The 18435-nt window shown below is 44.6% G+C and overlaps 1 protein-coding gene across 3 annotated transcripts in view; it reads right to left on the reverse strand.

Annotated features, from left to right (window-relative positions):
- LOC121572406 (WD repeat-containing protein 38) overlaps window positions 1-18435 on the reverse strand; it is a 59643-nt gene that overhangs the window by 21502 nt on the left and 19706 nt on the right. For 2 of the 3 annotated variants that reach the window (XM_041884478.1, XM_041884469.1), the window contains exons 2-4: window positions 12142-12494; window positions 5662-5746; window positions 5254-5383 (exon numbers count right to left, since the gene is read on the reverse strand). In XM_041884478.1, the coding sequence (XP_041740412.1) occupies window positions 5254-5383; window positions 5662-5746; window positions 12142-12494 (568 nt within the window). The remainder of the gene's footprint in view (window positions 1-5253; window positions 5384-5661; window positions 5747-12141; window positions 12495-18435) is intronic. The other variant, XM_041884486.1, reaches the window with a different exon arrangement.

Consider the following 18435-nt stretch of genomic DNA (forward strand, 5'->3'; position numbering starts at 1 on the left):
GAAAATTACAGGCCTCTCTCATCTTTTTAAGTGGGAGAACTTGCACAATTGGTGGCTGACTAAATACTTTTTTCCCCCACTGTATATCCTTCAACCAAAGTTGCGAGAGTGAGACTCCCCATAGTATGTTGTACCTCGTTTCCCTCCTTCGGGGAACAGTAGTTATAGTCATAATGTTACGTTATAGGAACAGCGAACTCCGGTCCTTGAAAATCACATTAGTTCAGTCAGAAGCATTTAGAGTTGCAATAGGAGTTGAAATCTGAGCATTTTGACTAAGTCTGCGTGGAACAAAAACAGACTTGTTATTGTGCATAGAATTAGAATGACTACAACATACATTCCCATTCAAGGTTAGTGGCAGTGTTGGTGAGTAGTGAACTACATGTAGTTCAACTAGTAATTTAACTAATTGAATTAGTAAATTAAATTAGTAATTTATTCCATGTGGCTCAGTTGGTATAGCATGACGCTTGCTATGCCAGGATTGTGGGTTCTATTCCCACGGGGAACCAGTACAAAAAATATGAAAATGTATGCTCTGGATAAGAGTGTCTGCTAAATGACTAAAATGTGGTAGTTGAACTATAAAATATATATAAATTACCAAACATGCAACAATTTTATAGGTTTTACTAAGTTACAGTTCATATAAGATAATCAGTCAATTGAAATAAATTCATTAGGCCCTAATCTATGGATTTCACATGACTGGGAATACAGATATGCATCTGTTGGTCACAGATACCTAAAATAAAAAAGTAGGGGCGTGGATCAGAAAACCAGTCAGTATCTGGTGTGACCACCATTTGCCTCATGCAGCGCGACACATCTCCTTCGCATAGTTGATCAGAATGTTGATTGTGGCCTGTGGAATGTTGTCCCACTCCTCTTCAATGGCTGTGTGAAGTTGCTGGATATTGGCGGGAGCTGGAACACGCTTTCGTATACGTCGATCCAGAGTATCCCAAACATGCTCAATGGGTGACATGTCTGGTGAGTATGCAGGCCATGGAAGAACTGGGACATTTTCAGCTTCCAGGAATTGTGTACAGATCCTTGCAACATGGGGCCGTGCATTATCATGCTGAAACATGAGGTGATGGCGGCGGATGAATGGCACGACAATGGGCCTCAGGATCTCGTCACGGTATCTCTGTGCATTCAAATTGCCATCAATAAAATGCAATTGTGTTCATTGTCCGTAGCTTATGCCTGCCCATACCTTAACCCTTACGCCACCATGAAGCACTGTGTTCACAACGTTGACATCAGCAAACCGCTCACCCACACTACGCTATACACGCTGTCTGCCATCTGCCCGGTACAGTTGAAACCGGGATTCATCCATGAAGAGCACACTTATCCAGCGTGCCAGTGGCCATCGAAGGTGAGCATTTGCCCACTGAAGTCAGATACGATGCCGAACTGCAGTCAGGTCAAGATCCTGGTGAGGACGACGAGCACGCAGATGAGCTCCCCTTAGACGGTTTCTGACAGTTTTTGCAGAAATTCTTAGGTTGTGCAAACCCACAGTTTCATCAGCTGTCCGAGTGGCTGGTCCCAGACGATCCCGCAGGTGAAGAAGCCGGATGTGGAGGTTGGAAAATACTGCCAAATTCTCTAAAACAACGTTGGAGGCAGCTTATGGTAGAGAAATGAACATTCAATTCTTTGCAACAGCTTGTGGACATTCCTGCAGTCAGCATGCCAATTGCACTCTCTCTCAAAACTTGAGACATCTGTGGCATTGTGTTGTGTGACAAAACTGCACATTTTAGAGTGGCCTTTTATTGTCCCCACACGCTTAGAAAAAAAGGTGCTATCTAGAACCTAAAATGGTTATTCGGCTAGGAAAACCCTTTGAATAACCCTTTTTTGGTTCCAAGTAGAACCCTTTTTGATTCTAGGTAGAACATTTTTGGGTTCCACAGAGGGTTCTACATGAAACCCAAAAGGCTTCTACGTGGAACCAAAAAGGGTTCTCCCTGGATGTCACGTCCTGGCCTACAGAACTCTAGCTAGTTTGGTCAGTTGTGAATATTCTAGATTTGTATTTCTATGTTGGCTGGTGTGGTTCCCAATCAGAGGCAGCTGTCGTCGTCGTTGTCTCTGATTGGGAATCATACTTAGGCAGCCTTTTGGCACTGTCTAGTTGTGGGTTCTTGTTCCGTGTAAGGTTTGTTGTGTTGTACCTTTGGACTTCACGTTTCGTTTCCTTTGTTGTTTTGTCGTGTGTTTATCGTTAATAAACATGTACGCATATCACGCTGCGCCCTGGTCCGACCCTTCTTTAAACGAACGTGACACTGGAACCAAAAATAGTTATCCTATGAGGACAGCCGACCCTTCTTTAAACAAACGTGACAGAAGAACCCACCAAACGAGGACCAAGCAGCGTGCCCAGGAGCAGCAGACACCCTGGACACAGGTGGAGGAGCAGATAGTATGGACTTACGGGAGATAAGAGAGGATCTGGCAAGGCAGACGGAGGCCCTGAAAGGGATCAGGGTGGAGAAGGAGAGACAGCCCCAATATTTTTTTGGGGGGGGGGCTAAAAGGGTGGTCGGGGAGCGACAGAGAGGAGCCCCGACCACTGCACTCGTGGGGGCTCAAGGAGGAGTCCTCACTGGAGGAGGACGGGGCGCGGAGTGTAAAGGACGGAGACAGTCATAGACCTCCAGCGCCGGTTCCCAATCCGGTACACCCTGTACATGCTCCCCGCACCAAGCCAGTGGTGCGTGTTCCCAGTCCGGCACGGCCTGTTCCTTCTCCTCGCACCAAGCCAGTGGTGCGTGTTCCAGTCCGGCCCGGCTTGTTCCTGCTCCTCGCACCAAGCCGGTGGTGCGCGTCGCCAGTCCGGCCCGGCCTGTTCCTGCTCCTCGCACCAAGCCAGTGGGGCGCGTCGCCAGTCTGGCCCGGCCTGTTCCTGCTCCTCGCACCAAGCCAGTAGTGCACGTCGCCAGTCCGGCACGGCCCGTGCCCGTTCCACCGGTGCCTGGTCCGGCACCGGTCAGCGGCTCCACTCTGGAGCTAGAGCTGTCCGCTCCACCGGTGCCTGATCCAGCTCCGGTCAGCGGCTCCACTTTGGAGCCAGAGCAGTCCGCTCCACCGGTGCCTGATCCAGATCCGGTCGGTTGCTCCACTCCGGAGCCAGAGCGGTCTGCTCCACCGGTGCCCAGTCCAGCTCCGGTCAGCAGCTCCACTCCGGAGCCAGAGCAGTCCGCCCACCGGTGACCAAGCCAGCACCGGGCAGCGGATCCACTCCGGAGCCGGAGCCGCCACCGAGGCTGGAAGCCCACCCGGACCCTCCCCTATTCAGTCAGGTTTGTGCGGCCGGAGTCCGCACCTTTGGGGGGGGTACTGTCACGTCCTGGCCTACAGAACTCTAGCTAGTTTGGTCAGGGTGTGAATATTCTAGATTTGTATTTCTATGTTGGCCGGTGTGGTTCCCAATCAGAGGCAGCTGTCGCTCGTTGTCTCTGATTGGGAATCATACTTAGGCAGCCTTTTGGAACTGTCTAGTTGTGGGTTCTTGTTCCGTGTAAGGTTTGTTGTGTTGTACCTTTGGACTTCACGTTTCGTTTCCTTTGTTGTTTTGTCGTGTGTTTATCGTTAATAAACATGTACGCATATCACGCTGCGCCTTGGTCCGACCCTTCTTTAAACGAACGTGACACTGGAACCAAAAATAGTTATCCTATGAGGACAGCCGAAGAACCCTTTTGGAACCCTTTCTAAGAGTGCAGCACAAGGTACACATGTATAATGATCATGCTGTTTAATCAGCTTCTTGATATGCCACACCTGTCAGGTGGATGGATAATCTTGACAAAGGAGAAATGTTCACTAACAGGGTTCTAAACAAATGTGTGCCAAACATTTGAGAAATATTTTTTTGGTGCGTTTGCAACATTTCTGGGATCTTTTATTTCACCTCATGAAACATGGGACCAACACTTTACATGTTGCGTTTATATTTTAGTTCAGTGTAAATTCAAATCTAGGTAGTGTTTTCAGTAGTTAATTACTTTTTTTTGCCATGTAGTGGTATAGCTAACTACTGGAACTACACACTACTCTTTTTTTGCAAAGAATAAAATATAGGCAATAATTTCCTTTCTTTTTTGGCATCAGACCTAATAGGCTAAATTACACACGATCTTAACATACAGTATGACCCCAAAGTGATCTGTTCTTGCAATTTGTAATTTATGACATTTCAGATTTACATATGATAATTTTTTCACGAAGTAGTTTGGATGTAGTGAACTACTTTTTCAAAGTAACTTTAGTATACTATATTTTTCTTAAGGGTAGCTTTAGGGTAGCTTAGCTTCTAGCTTGGTAAAATATATTTTCAGAGTAGCTTCCCCAACATTACATTTACATTATCCAGAGCGACTTACTGTTAGTGAGTGCATACATTTTTCATACTGGCCCCCCATGGGAAATGAACCCACAACCCTGGCGTTGCAAGCACCATGCTCTACCAACTGAGCTACAGGGGACTGGTGAATGGTGGAACAGCAAAGCCGGATGCCAAGACGACCCAGATGTCATATCCTCACATATCTTTGCTTACAATCATAACACGAGTAACCTGCTTAATTGCTTACACATAACTTTAAAAAGTCTGAAGTAAACAAGTGTTTTCCATCACCATGTGCCTGAAATCATACAGGATACAGAATTGTAAGAGGCCCTAGGAACTCGTGACAATTCAATCTTCTACTGGCTCAAACTGCGGAACATCACTGTACCAGAAACATGACAAAGTAGCAGAACTCTCACTGTTCTCATTGTTCAACTGAAAGTTGTATCAGCTTCATATCAACCAACGTTTGTAATGATGCATGTACACATAATTGAGAATGTCTAACTTGAGATTGAAGAAATATGATTTAGTACTATGCCCTTGCATCTAAGATGTTTATTACTTAGACCACACCATGGCCTAAAATCTTCTCTCTCCTGCCAAGTCAACTTATTATAAATTACAGGTCGACAATGGCAGCCAATAAGAGTGTACCCTTGAGTGCACTTAATTGTCTTGGTCTGAGGGGCTTCTACCATTTTAGTCATTCTATTTCTATGAGTTTGTGGCCCTTTAGGACTAGTTATGTTTGTTCAGGAGAGGGGCCCTCAGAGAGGGCTAACATGCATCACTCACAGCCAGGTCCACCCACTGACTTGAATTGGAATGTCCATTCTAGTAATTCTATTTCTATGGGACTAAGATGTATTACTCACAGGTAGCCAGCAGGAGACAACGTGACTGGGAGCTCAGAGTGAATCGTAGTGCAGTGACTGGTAGAGAGGACAGAATGCTGCTGCTGTCCCTTAGTGTCTGTAGAAAATTCTTATTGTCCATACTGTAGAGCTGAAAAAGACAGATGGAGTGAAATGAATTCAGGCGTCCCAAGGACAGATCTATAAGGACGGATCAAATATTTATCATTGTCCTACACGTCAATTGGTCGGCCACATATCAACGGGTTGTGTTCATTAGGCATGAAAAATATAAATATATTCTGAAATGGGGAGATACTATCTGCACTTGTCCAAGAAGAAACACATGTTTTCGCTGTCTGGTGCAAAGCGTTTTGTTACAGTGTGCCTAATGAACATAAACCCAGAAAAGGTGTTCAAGTCCGATACCTTGATGGTTCCGTCACTCAGACCAACAGCCAACAGAGTCCCTTCATTGTTGAACTGGCACGTCATCACCTCACTCCCACACTCCCTGAGAGATGGACAGAGAGATGGAGGAGGAGAAGGCCTTCACACCTCTGGATATTTGTCAATTGTCAGTGCATATACAGTGAGGGAAAAAAGTATTTGATCCCCTGCTGATTTTGTACGTTTGCCCACTGACAAAGATATGATCAGTCTATAATTATAATGGTAGGTTTATTTGAACAGTGAGAGACAGAATAACAACAAAAAAATCCAGAAAAACGCAGGTCAAAAATTTTATGAATTGATTTGCATTTTAATGGGGGAAATAAGTATTTGACCCCCTCTACAAAACATGACTTAGTACTTGGTGGCAAAAACCTTGTTGGCAATCACAGAGGTCAGACGTTTCTTGTAGTTGGCCACCAGGTTTGCACACATCTCAGGAGGGATTTTGTCCCACTCCTCTTTGCAGATCTTCTCCAAGTCATTAAGGTTTCGAGGCTGACGTTTGGCAACTCGAACCTTCAGCTCCCTCCACAGATCTTCTATGGGATTAAGGTCTGGAGACTGGCTAGGCCACTCCAGGATCTTAATGTGCTTCTTCTTGAGCCACTCCTTTGTTGCCTTGGCCGTGTGTTTTGGGTCATTGTCATGCTGGAATACCCATCCACAATCCATTTTCAATGCCCTGGCTGAGGGAAGGAGGTTCTCACCCAAGATTTGACGGTACATGGCCCCGTTCATCGTCCCTTTGATGCGGTGAAGTTGTCCTGTCCCCTTAGCAGAAAAACACCCCCAAAGCATAATGTTTCCACCTCCATGTTTGACGGTGGGGATGGTGTTCTTGAGGTCATAGGCAGCATTCCCCCTCCTCCAAACACGGCGAGTTGAGTTGATGCCAAAGAGCTCGATTTTGGTCTCATCTGACCACAACACTTTCACCCAGTTCTCCTCTGAATCATTCATATGTTCATTGGCAAACTTCAGACAGGCATGTATATGTGCTTTCTTGAGCAGGGGGACCTTGCGGGCGCTGCAGGATTTCAGTCCTTCACGGCGTAGTGTGTTACCAATTGTTTTCTTGGTGACTATGGTCCCAGCTGCCTTGAGATCATTGACAAGATCCTCCCGTGTAGTTCTGGGCTGATTCCTCACCGTTCTCATGATCATTGCAACTCCACGAGGTGAGATCTTGCATGGAGCCCCAGGCCGAGGGAGATTGACAGTTCTTTTGTGTTTCGTCCATTTGCAAATAATCACACCAACTGTTCTCACCTTCTCACCAAGCTGCTTGGCGATGGTCTTGTAGCCCATTCCAGCCTTGTGTACAACTGTTGTCACCTTCTCACCAAGCTGCTTGGCGATGGTCTTGTAGCCCATTCCAGCCTTGTGTAGGTCTACAATCTTGTCCCTGACATCCTTGGAGAGCTCTTTGGTCTTGGCCATGGTGGAGAGTTTGGAATCTGATTGATTGATTGCTTCTGTGGACAGGTGTCTTTTATACAGGTAACAAGCTGAGATTAGGAGCACTCCCTTTAAGAGTGTGCTCCTAATCTCAGCTCGTTACCTGTATAAAAGACACCTGGGAGCCAGATATCTTTCTGATTGAGAGGGGGTCAAATACTTATTTCCCTCATTAAAATGCAAATTTTTCTGGATTTTTTTGTTGTTATTCTGTCTCTCACAGTTCAAATAAACCTACCATTAAAATTATAGACTGATCATTTCTTTGCCAGTGGGCAAACGTACAAATCAGCAGGGGATCAAATACTTTTTTTCCTCACTGTAGTGAGATTTTAGATGTACACACACACACACACACAGAGGATTTTGTAATTTGTACAATGCATTCGGAAAGTATTCTGACCACTTGACTTTTTCCACAATTTGTTACGTTATAGCCTTATTCTAAAATGTATTCAATAGTTTTCCCCCCTCATCAATCTACACACAATACCCCATAATGAGAAAGCAAAAACAGGTTTTTAGATTTTTTTGCAAATGTATCACAAATAAAAAACTGAAACACCACATTTACATAAGTATTCAGACCCTTTACTCAGTACTTTGTTGAAGCACCTTTGGCAGCGATTACAGCCTCGAGTCTTCTTGGGTATGAGCTTGGCACACCTGTATTTCGGGAGTTTCTCCCATTCTTCTCTGCAGATCCTCTCAAGCTCTGTCAGGTTGGATGGGGAGCGTCGCTGCACAGCTATTTTCAGGTCTCTCCAGAGATGTTCGATCGGGTTCAAGTCCGGACTCTGGCTGGGCCACTCAAGGACATTCAGAGACTTGTCCCGAAGCCACTCTTGCATTGTCTTGGCTGTGTGCTTAGGGTCGCTGTCCCAGTCTGAGGACCTGAGCACTCTGGAGCAGGTTTTCATCAAGGATCTCTCTGTACCTTGCTCCGTCCATCTTTCCCTCGATCCTGACTAGTCTCCCAGTCCCTGCCGCTAAAAAACATCCCCACAGCATGATGCTGCCACCACCATGTTTCACCGTAGGGATGGTGCCAGGTTTCCTCCAGACGTGACGCTTGGCATTCATTTTACATTTTAGTCATTTTAGCAGACGCTCTTATCCAGAGCGACTTACAGGAGCAATTAGGGTTAAGTGCCTGGCTCAAGGGCACTTCGACAGATGTTTCACCTAGTCGGCTCGGGGATCAGAACCAGCGACCTTTCGGTTACTGGCACAACGCTCTTAACCACTAAGCTACCTGCTCAGGCCAAAGAGTTCAATCTTTCTTCAGACCAGAGAATCTTGTTTCTCATGGTCTGAGAGTCCTGTAGGTGCCTTTTGGCAAACTCCAAGCGGGCTGTCATGTGCCTTTTACTGAGGAGTGGCTTCCGTCTGGCCACTCTACCATAAAGGCCTGATTGGTGGAGTGCTGCAGTGATGGGTGTCCTTCTGGAAGGTTCTCCCATCTCCACAGAGGAACTCTGGAGCTCTGTCAGAGTGACCATTAGGTTCTTGGTCGCCTCCCTGACCAAGGCCCTTCTCCCCTGATTGCTCAGTTTGGCCAGGTGGCCAGCTCTACGGAGTGTCTTGGTGGTTCCAAACTTCTTCCATTTAAGAATGATGGAGGCCACTGTGTTCTTGGGGATCTTCAAGGCTGCAGACTTTCTTTGGTACCCTTACCCAGATCTGTGCTTCAAAAGAATCCTGTCTCGGAGCTCCATGGACAATTCCTTCGACCTCATGGCTTGGTTTTTGCTCTGACATGCACTGTCAACTGTGGGACCTTATATAGACAGGTGTGGAAACAGCAGAGGGTGCACCCTCCTATCCACATCGACGGGACCGCAGTGGAGAAGGTGGAAAGCTTCAAGTTCCTTGCCGTACACATCACTGACAAACTGAAATGGTCCACCCACGCAGACGGTGTGGTGAAGAAGGCGCAAGAGCCTCTTCAACCTCAGGAGGCTGAAGAAATTTGAGAGCATCCTCTCGGGCTGTATCACTGCCTGGTACGGCAACTCCACCGCCCGCAACCGCAGGGCTCTACAGAGGGTGGTGCGGTCTGCCGAACGCATTACCGGGGGCAAACTACCCGCCCTCCAGGACACCTACAGCACCCAATGTCACAGGAAGGCCAAAAAGATCATCAAGGACATCAACCACCCGAGCCACTGCCTGTTCACCCCGCTATCATCCAGAAGGCTAGGTCAGTACAGGTGCATCTAAGCTGGGACCGAGTTAAATAGCCATCACTAGCACATTAGAGGCTGCTGCTGCCTATTGAAATCACTGGCCACTAAGAAATGGAACACCAGTCACTTTAATAATGTTTACATATCTTGCATTACTCATCTCATATGTATATACTGTATTCTATAATATTCCACTGTATCTTAGTCCATGCAGCTCTGTCATTGCTTGTCCATATACAGTGGGGAGAACAAGTATTTGATACACTGCTGATTTTGCAGGTTTTCCTACTTACAAAGCATGTAGAGGTCTGTAATTTTTATCATAGGTACACTTCAACTGTGAGAGACATAATCTACAACAAAAATCCACAAAATCACATTGTATGATTTTTAAGTAATTAATTAGCATTTTATTGCATGACATAAGTATTTGATACATCAGAAAAGCAGAACTTAATATTTGGTACAGAAACCTTTGTTTGCAATTACAGAGATCATACGTTTCCTGTAGGTCTTGACCAGCTTTGCATACACTGCAGCAGGGATTTTGGCCCACTCCTCCATACAGACCTTCTCCAGATCCTTCAGGTTTCGGGGCTGTCGCTGGGCAATACGGACTTTCAGCTCCCTCCAAAGATTTTCTATTGGGTTCAGGTCTGGAGACTGGCTAGGCCACTCCAGGACCTTGAGATGCTTCTTACGGAGCCACTCCTTAGTTGCCCTGGCTGTGTGTCTCGGGTCGTTGTCATGCTGGAAGACCCAGCCACGTCCCATCTTCAATGCTCTTACTGAGGGAATGAGGTTGTTGGCCAAGATCTCGCGATACATGGCCCCATCCATCTTCCCCTCAATACGGTGCAGTCGTCCTGTCCCCTTTGCAGAAAAGCATCCCCAAAGAAGTATGTTTACACCTCCATGCTTCATGGTTGGGATGGTGTTCTTAGGGTTGTACTCATCCTTCTTCTTCCTCCAAACACGGCGAGTGGAGTTTAGACCAAAAAGCTCTATTTTTGTCTCATCAGACCACATGACCTTCTCCCATTCTTCCTCTGGATCATCCAGATGGTCATTGGCAAACTTCAGACGGGCCTGGACATGCGCTGGCTTGAGCAGGGGGACCTTGCGTGCGCTGCAGGATTTTAATCCATGACGGCGTAGTGTGTTACTAATGGTTTTCTTTGAGACTGTGGTCCCAGCTCTCTTCAGGTCATTGACCAGGTCCTGCCGTGTAGTTCTGGGCTGATCCCTCACCTTCCTCATGATCATTGATGCCCAACGAGGTGAGATCTTGCATGGAGCCCCAGACCGAGGGTGATTGACCGTCATCTTGAACTTCTTCCATTTTCTAATAATTGCGCCAACAGTTGTTGCCTTCTCACCAAGCTGCTTGCCTATTGTCCTGTAGCCCATCCCAGCCTTGTGCAGGTCTACAATTTTATCCCTGATGTCCTTACACAGCGCTCTGGTCTTGGCCATTGTGGAGAGGTTGGAGTCTGTTTGATCGAGTGTGTGGACAGGTGTCTTTTATACAGGTAACGAGTTCAAACAGGTGCAGTTAATACAGGTAATGAGTGGAGAACAGGAGGGCTTCTTAAAGAAAAACTAACAGGTCTGTGAGAGCCGGAATTCTTACTGGTTGGTAGGTGATCAAATACTTATGTCATGCAATAAAATGCAAATTAATTACTTTAAAATCATACAATGTGATTTTCTGGATTTTTGTTTTAGATTCTGTCTCTCACAGTTGAAGTGTACCTATGATAAAAATGACAGACCTCTACATGCTTTGTAAGTATTAAATCGGCAGTGTATCAAATACTTGTTCTCCCCACTGTATGTATATATTCTTAAATTCCATTCCTTACTTAGATTTGTGTGTATTGGGTATCTGTTGTGAAATTGTTAGATATTACTTGTTAGATATTACTGCACTGTTGGAGCTAGAACACAAGCATTTCGCTACACCCGCAATAACATCTGCTAAACACGTGATTTGATTTGATTTGTGTGCCTTTCCAAATCATGTCCAATCAATTGAATTTACCACAGGTGGACTCCAATCAAGTTGTAGAAACATATCAAGGATGATCAATGGAAACAGGATGCACCTGAGCTCCATTTGGAGTCTCATAGCAAAGGGTCTGAATACTTATGTAAATAAGTCATTTCTGTTTATTATTTTGTATAAATTTGCAAACATTTCTAAAAACCTGTTTTCACTTTGTCATTATGGGGTAGTGTGTGTAGATTGATGAGGATCTTTTATTTATTTAATCCATTTTAGAATAAGGCTGTAACCTAACAAAATGTGGATTAAGTCAAGGGGTCTGAATACTTTACGAATGCACTGTATATGAAAGGCATGAAAAAAAAATCACCATGTGATTTGTAACAAGATACTTCAGAAAATCTTCAAAATACTTTTCTACCAAACATTTTTTAGAGCGGTTCACCATTTTTTGGGCCCTACAATCCCAAATGTAATGCATTGTTATTAGAAGTCTTACGGCACTATCGTGTGGGGCCATTAGAGGTGTTGGTGGATGAGAGGAGGAGCTTAAAGAAAACTGAAGCATAGGGATGCACTTCCAGAGCGAGGATAATGGGGTGAATTAGGTACAAAAGTAAAATCGACTTTTGTATTTTCTGTGTTTTAAAATACAAAAATTTTTGGCAACAGTATTTTGTAGCTTATTTTGATAATTTGTTTGGGGGTTATTTTCTAACAAGCCACACTTTGATGTATCTTTGCCCATCTCTGTGCACACACACCCACACACACACACACAAGGCTTAACCTACTTACAACACAGAGTGAATGTGGAGATCTCCTTCGGTTTTTGGCTGGGTGTGTGTAGTACTTATGTACGACTCTTCTTCATACACATTGGTCTGTGGGCCTTTACCTATATCTCTCAATTCAGTGAGTTCTGGGCCAATTGTGGCACTCTCTGTATGTGTGTCTGGTTCTGTTTCTAACTCTGGTTCACTCTCTGCTTCTTCACTGTCAGGGTCAGTCTCAGATCCAGGGTCGGTGCTGGGGTCTGAGTCAAAGTCACTCAGCATGTAGCTATGACTGGGTTGTTTAGACTCTTCTTCACCATCACCATGAGCTTGAAAGACTCCTCTCCTGGAGGCTGCAGTGGCAGTGTTAGACATCTGGATAGGAGAACATGAGATGTAATGTAGATTTTCTTTATGAACTTTATAGATAAAAGGTATTAATCAAGAAAAACTTAAAACAATAGCAGCTATGTTGACACTACCATGTTGATCTGAGTCTTGCTGTTGGAAAACAACTTCAGAATACAGTGACTGACTTTCGGCTGTCACGGATGCACCTCGCCGACTTACAGTCAGCTTCGTTAGCTTTACTGCTCGAACACACCCATTGCGATGAGCGAGCAAGGGGCTAGGGTTCCGGTATAGAAGCAAGGTTTCAACTGCTCCTAGAGTTTTGCCACATAGAGAAGTCAGATTTGAAAATTCCTAATAAGACACTTTAGTCATCGCCTTTGTGCACAAAACATCACTCACAGTCGAAGATATGAACATTTTATACTCATCCAATGTCTCTCATGTTTTTAGATGATGTGATGACGTTGTGGCTGCTAAAGCTGTTCCCTGTGAGCACTGAATGCTAGTGCGTGTGTGAAGTTGGGCCGTGTAAACTGGATGCAACCCGTATACGAAAGTGAGTAGATCAATTCAAAATCAAATCACACTTTATTTGTCACAGGCGTCGAATACAACAGGTGTAGACCTTACAGTGAAATTCTTACTTACAAGCCCTTAACCAACAATGCAGTTTTAAGAAAAATAAGTGTTAAGAAAGTATTTACTAAATAAACTGAAGTAAAAAAAAAAAAGGTTTTAAAAAAGGATACAAAAAATAAGATCCGGCTATGTGCCGGAGAAAACTATGCCTGACAGGCGGGGCCGAAGCACACTGCCTACCGGTCGCCCCCGCTAACACAGCAGGCACTGTGTGTTAGCTAACTAGTTAGCTTGCTAGTTAGCTACACCGTGTGCTAGATTGCTAGTTAGCTAGCATACGGTGTTGCTCTCGCCTGCTGTGTACCGGAGAAAACTGTGCCCGATAGTCACTAACAGTGACGTCAGCTAACAACTTTTAGATTGGTAAATTAGCCAGCTACCTGAACTTGTAGTAATCATAGCCAAATACGGACCGGTCACGCAGGGCATGTGCCCAGGGGCTCTGACCTCCAGGGGGCCCCCATTGATTTTGTTACACTCTCACTCAGATATCATTAACATGTCATAAGTCATGGCAAAATGTGTAGAACTGCAGGAAATTAGCTTTAAAATAGAAAAATGGTCTCTCCACGCCCTGGCAAAATGGGTAGAATTGCAGGAAATTAGCTGTAAAACTGTACTTTTTTTCTCTCTGCCCCATGGCAAAATGAGTATATTGAATGACATTTCTTATAAAATTGCACAATTTGGGACTCCCGATCATACGACGCTGGGCCAATTGTGCGCCGCCCTATGGGACTCCCGATCATGGCCAGTTGTGATACAGCCCGGGAACGAGCCCGGGTCTGTAGTGACGGCTCTAGCATTGCGATGCAGTGCCTTAGACAGCTGCGCCACTCGGGAGGTCCCCCAGTTTTTTTTTTTTAACAAATTTCCAACAAATTTTAAAAACCTGTTTTTGCTTTGTCGTTATGGGATATTGTGTGTAAATTGAGGGGAAAAACATAATTGAATCCCTTTTAGAATAAGGCTGTAACGTAACAAATGTGGAAAAAGTCAAGGGGTCTGAATACTTTCTAAATGCACTTTATACCTACAGAATATATACACTGGGGAGAACAAGTATTTGATACACTGCCGATTTTGCAGGTTTTCCTACTTACAAAGCACTTCAACTGTGAGAGACAGAATCTAAAACAAAAATCCAGAAAATCACATTGTATGATTTTTAAGTAATTAATTTGCATTTTATTGCATGACATAAGTATTTGATACATCAGAAAAGCAGAACTTCATATTTGGTACAAAAACCTTTGTTTGCAATTACAGAGATCATACGTTTCCTGTAGGTCTTGACCAGGTTTGCACACACTGCAGCAGGGATTTTGGCCCACAGACCTTCTCCAGATCCTTCAGGTTTCGGGGCTGTCGCTGGGCAATACGGACTTTCAGCTCCCTCCAAAGATGTTCTATTGGGTTCGGGTCTGGAGACTGGCTAGGCCACTCCAGGAACTTGAGATGCTTCTTACGGAGCCACTCCTTAGTTGCCCTGGCTGTGTGTTTCGGGTCGTTGTCATGCTGGAAGACCCAGCCACGACCCATCTTCAATGCTCTTACTGAGGGAAGGAGGTTGATGGTCAAGATCTCGCGATACATGGCCCCATCCATCCTCCCCTCAATACAGTGCAGTCGTCCTGTCCCCTTTGCAGAAAAGCATCCCCAAAGAATGATGTTTCCACCTCCATGCTTCACGGTTGGGATGGTGTTCATGGGGTTGTACTCATCCTTCTTCTTCTTCCTCCAAACACAGCGAGTGGAGTTTAGACCAAAAAGCTCTATTTTTGTCTCATCAGACCACATGACCTTCTCCCATTCTTCCTCTGGATCATCCAGATGGTCTTTGGCAAACTTCAGACGGGCCTGGACATGCGCTGGCTTGAGCAGGGGGACCTTGCGTGCGCTGCAGGATTTTAATCCATGACGGCGTAGTGTGTTACTAATGGTTTTCTTTGAGACTGTGGTCCCAGCTCTCTTCAGGTCATTGACCAGGTCCTGCCGTGTAGTTCTGGGCTGATCCCTCACCTTCCTCATGATCATTGATGCCCCACGAGGTGAGATCTTGCATGGAGCCCCAGACCGAGGGTGATTGACTGTCATCTTGAACTTCTTCCATTTTCTAATAATTGCGCCAACAGTTGTTGCCTTCTCACCAAGCTGCTTGCCTATTGTCCTGTAGCCCATCTACAATTTTATCCCTGATGTCCTTACACAGCTCTCTGGTCTTGGCCATTGTGGAGAGGTTGGAGTCTGTTTGATTGAGTGTGTGGACAGGTGTCTTTTATACAGGTAACGAGTTCAAACAGGTGCAGTTAATACAGGTAATGAGTGGAGAACAGGAGGGCTTCTTAAAGAAAAACTAACAGGTCTGTGAGAGCCGGAATTCTTACTGGTTGGTAGGTAATCAAATACTTATGTCATGCAATAAAATGGAAATTAATTACTTAAAAATCATACAATGTGATTTTCTGGATTTTTGTTTTAGATTCCGTCTCTCACAGTTGAAGTGTACCTATGATAAAAATTACAGACCTCTACATGCTTTGTAAGTAGGAAAACCTGCAAAATCGGAAGTGTATCAAATACTTGTTCTCCCCACTGTATATACATACAGAATATATATATACATACAGAATATATATATGTTGTTATTCTGTCTCTCACTGTTCAAATAAACCTACCATTAAAATTATAGACTGATAATTTCTTTCTCAGTGGGCAAATGTACAAAATCAGCAGGGGATCAAATACTTTTTTCCCCTCACTGTATCTATATCCACAGTAAAACGAGTCCTATATCGACATAACCTCAAAAGGCTGCTCAGCAAGGAAGAAGCCACTGCTCCAAAACCGCCATAAAAAAGCCAGACTACAGTTTGCAACTGCACATGAAGACAAATATCGTACTTTTTTGAGAAATGTCCTCTGGTCTGATGAAACAAACATAGTACTTGCTTGTAAGTCCGAAGTTTACATACACCTTAGCCAAATACATTTAAACTCAGTTTTTCACAATTCCTGACATTTAATCCTAGTAAGAATTCCCTGTCTTAGGATCACCACTTTATTTTAAGAATGTGAAATGTCAGAATAATAGTAGAGAGAATTATTTATTTCAGCTTTTATTTATTTCATTACATTCCCAGTGGGTCAGAAGTTTACATACACTCAATTAGTATTTGGTAGCATTGCCTTTAAATTGTTTCACTTGGGTCAAACATTTCGGGTAGCCTTCCACAAGCTTCCCACAATAAGTTGGGTGAATTTTGGCGCATTCCTCCTGACAGAGCTGGTGTAACTGAGTCAGGTTTGTAGGCCTCCTTGCTCGCACACGCTTTTTCAGTTCTGCCTACAAATATTCTATAGGATTGAGGTCAGGACTTGTGATGGCCACTCCAATACCTTGACTTTGTTGACCTTAAGCCATTTTGCCACAACTTTGGAAGTATGCATTGTCCATTTGGAAGACCCATTTGCGACCAAGCATTAACTTCCTGACTGATGTCTTGAGATGTTGCTTCAATATATCCACATAATTTTCCTTCCTCATGATGCCATCTATTTTGTGAAGTGCACCAGTCCCTCCTGCAGCAAAGCACCCCCACAGCATGATGCTGCCACCCGTTTGCTTCACGGTTGGGATGGTGTTCTTCGGCTTGCAAGCCACGCCCTTTTTCCTCCAAACATAATGATGGTCATTATGGCCAAACAGTTCTATTTTTGTTTCATCAGACCAGAGGACATTTCTCCAAAATGTACGATCTTTGTCCACATGTGCAGTTGCAAACAGTAGTCTGGCTTTTTTATGGTGGTTTTGGAGCAGTGGCTTCTTCCTTGCTGAGAGGCCATTCAGGTTACGTCGATATAGGACTCGTTTTACTGTGGATATACATACTTTTGTACCTGTTTCCTCCAGCATCTTCACAAGGTCCTTTGCTGTTGTTCTGGGATTGATTTGCACTTTTCGCACCAAAGTACAGTGGGGAAAAAAAGTATTTAGTCAGCCACCAATTGTGCAAGTTCTCCCACTTAAAAAGATGAGAGAGGCCTGTAATTTTCATCATAGGTACACGTCAACTATGACAGACAAATGAGAAAAATAAATCCAGATAATCACATTGTAGGATTTTTAATGAATTTATTTGCAAATTATGGTGGAAAATAAGTATTTGGTCAATAACAAAAGTTTCTCAATACTTTGTTATATACCCTTTGTTGGCAATGACACAGGTCAAACGTTTTCTGTAAGTCTTCACAAGGTTTTCACACACTGTTGCTGGTATTTTGGCCCATTCCTCCATGCAGATCTCCTCTAGAGCAGTGATGTTTTGGGGCTGTCGCTGGGCAACACGGACTTTCAACTCCCTCCAAAGATTTTCTATGGGGTTGAGATCTGGAGACTGGCTAGGCCACTCCAGGACCTTGAAATGCTTCTTACGAAGCCACTCCTTCGTTGCCCGGGCAGTGTGTTTTGGATCATTGTCATAATGAAAGACCCAGCCACGTTTCATCTTCAATGCCCTTGCTGATGGAAGGAGGTTTTCACTCAAAATCTCACGATACATGGCCCCATTCATTCTTTCCTTTACACGGATCAGTCGTCCTGGTCCCTTTGCAGAAAAACACCCCCAAAGCATGATGTTTCCACCCCCATGCTTCACAGTAGGTATGGTGTTCTTTGGATGCAACTCAGCATTCTTTGTCCTCCAAACACGACGAGTTGAGTTTTTACCCAAAAGTTATATTTTGGTTTCATCTGACCATATGACATTCTCCCAATCCTCTTCTGGATCATCCAAATGCACTCTAGCAAACTTCAGACGGGCCTGGACATGTACTGGCTTAAGCAGGGGGACACGTCTGGCACTGCAGGATTTGAGTCCCTGGCGGCGTAGTGTGTTACTGATGGTAGGCTTTGTTACTTTGGTCCCAGCTCTCTGCAGGTCATTCACTAGGTCCCCCCGTGTGTTTCTGGGATTTTTGCTCACCGTTCTTGTGATCATTTTGACCCCACGGGGTGAGATCTTGCGTGGAGCCCCAGATCGAGGGAGATTATCAGTGGTCTTGTATGTCTTCCATTTCCTAATAATTGCTCCCACAGTTGATTTCTTCAAACCAAGCTGCTTACCTATTGCAGAGTCAGTCTTCCCAGCCTGGTGTAGGTCTACAATTTTGTTTCTGGTGACCTTTGACAGCTCTTTGGTCTTGGCCATAGTGGAGTTTGGAGTGTGACGTTTGAGGTTGTGGACAGGTGTCTTTTATACTGATAACAAGTTCAAACAGGTGCCATTAATACAGGTAACGAGTGGAGGACAGAGGTGCCTCT

This window comes from Coregonus clupeaformis, chromosome 1, assembly GCF_020615455.1.
Source record: "Coregonus clupeaformis isolate EN_2021a chromosome 1, ASM2061545v1, whole genome shotgun sequence".
In the NCBI taxonomy this organism is placed as follows: Eukaryota; Metazoa; Chordata; class Actinopteri; order Salmoniformes; family Salmonidae; genus Coregonus; species Coregonus clupeaformis.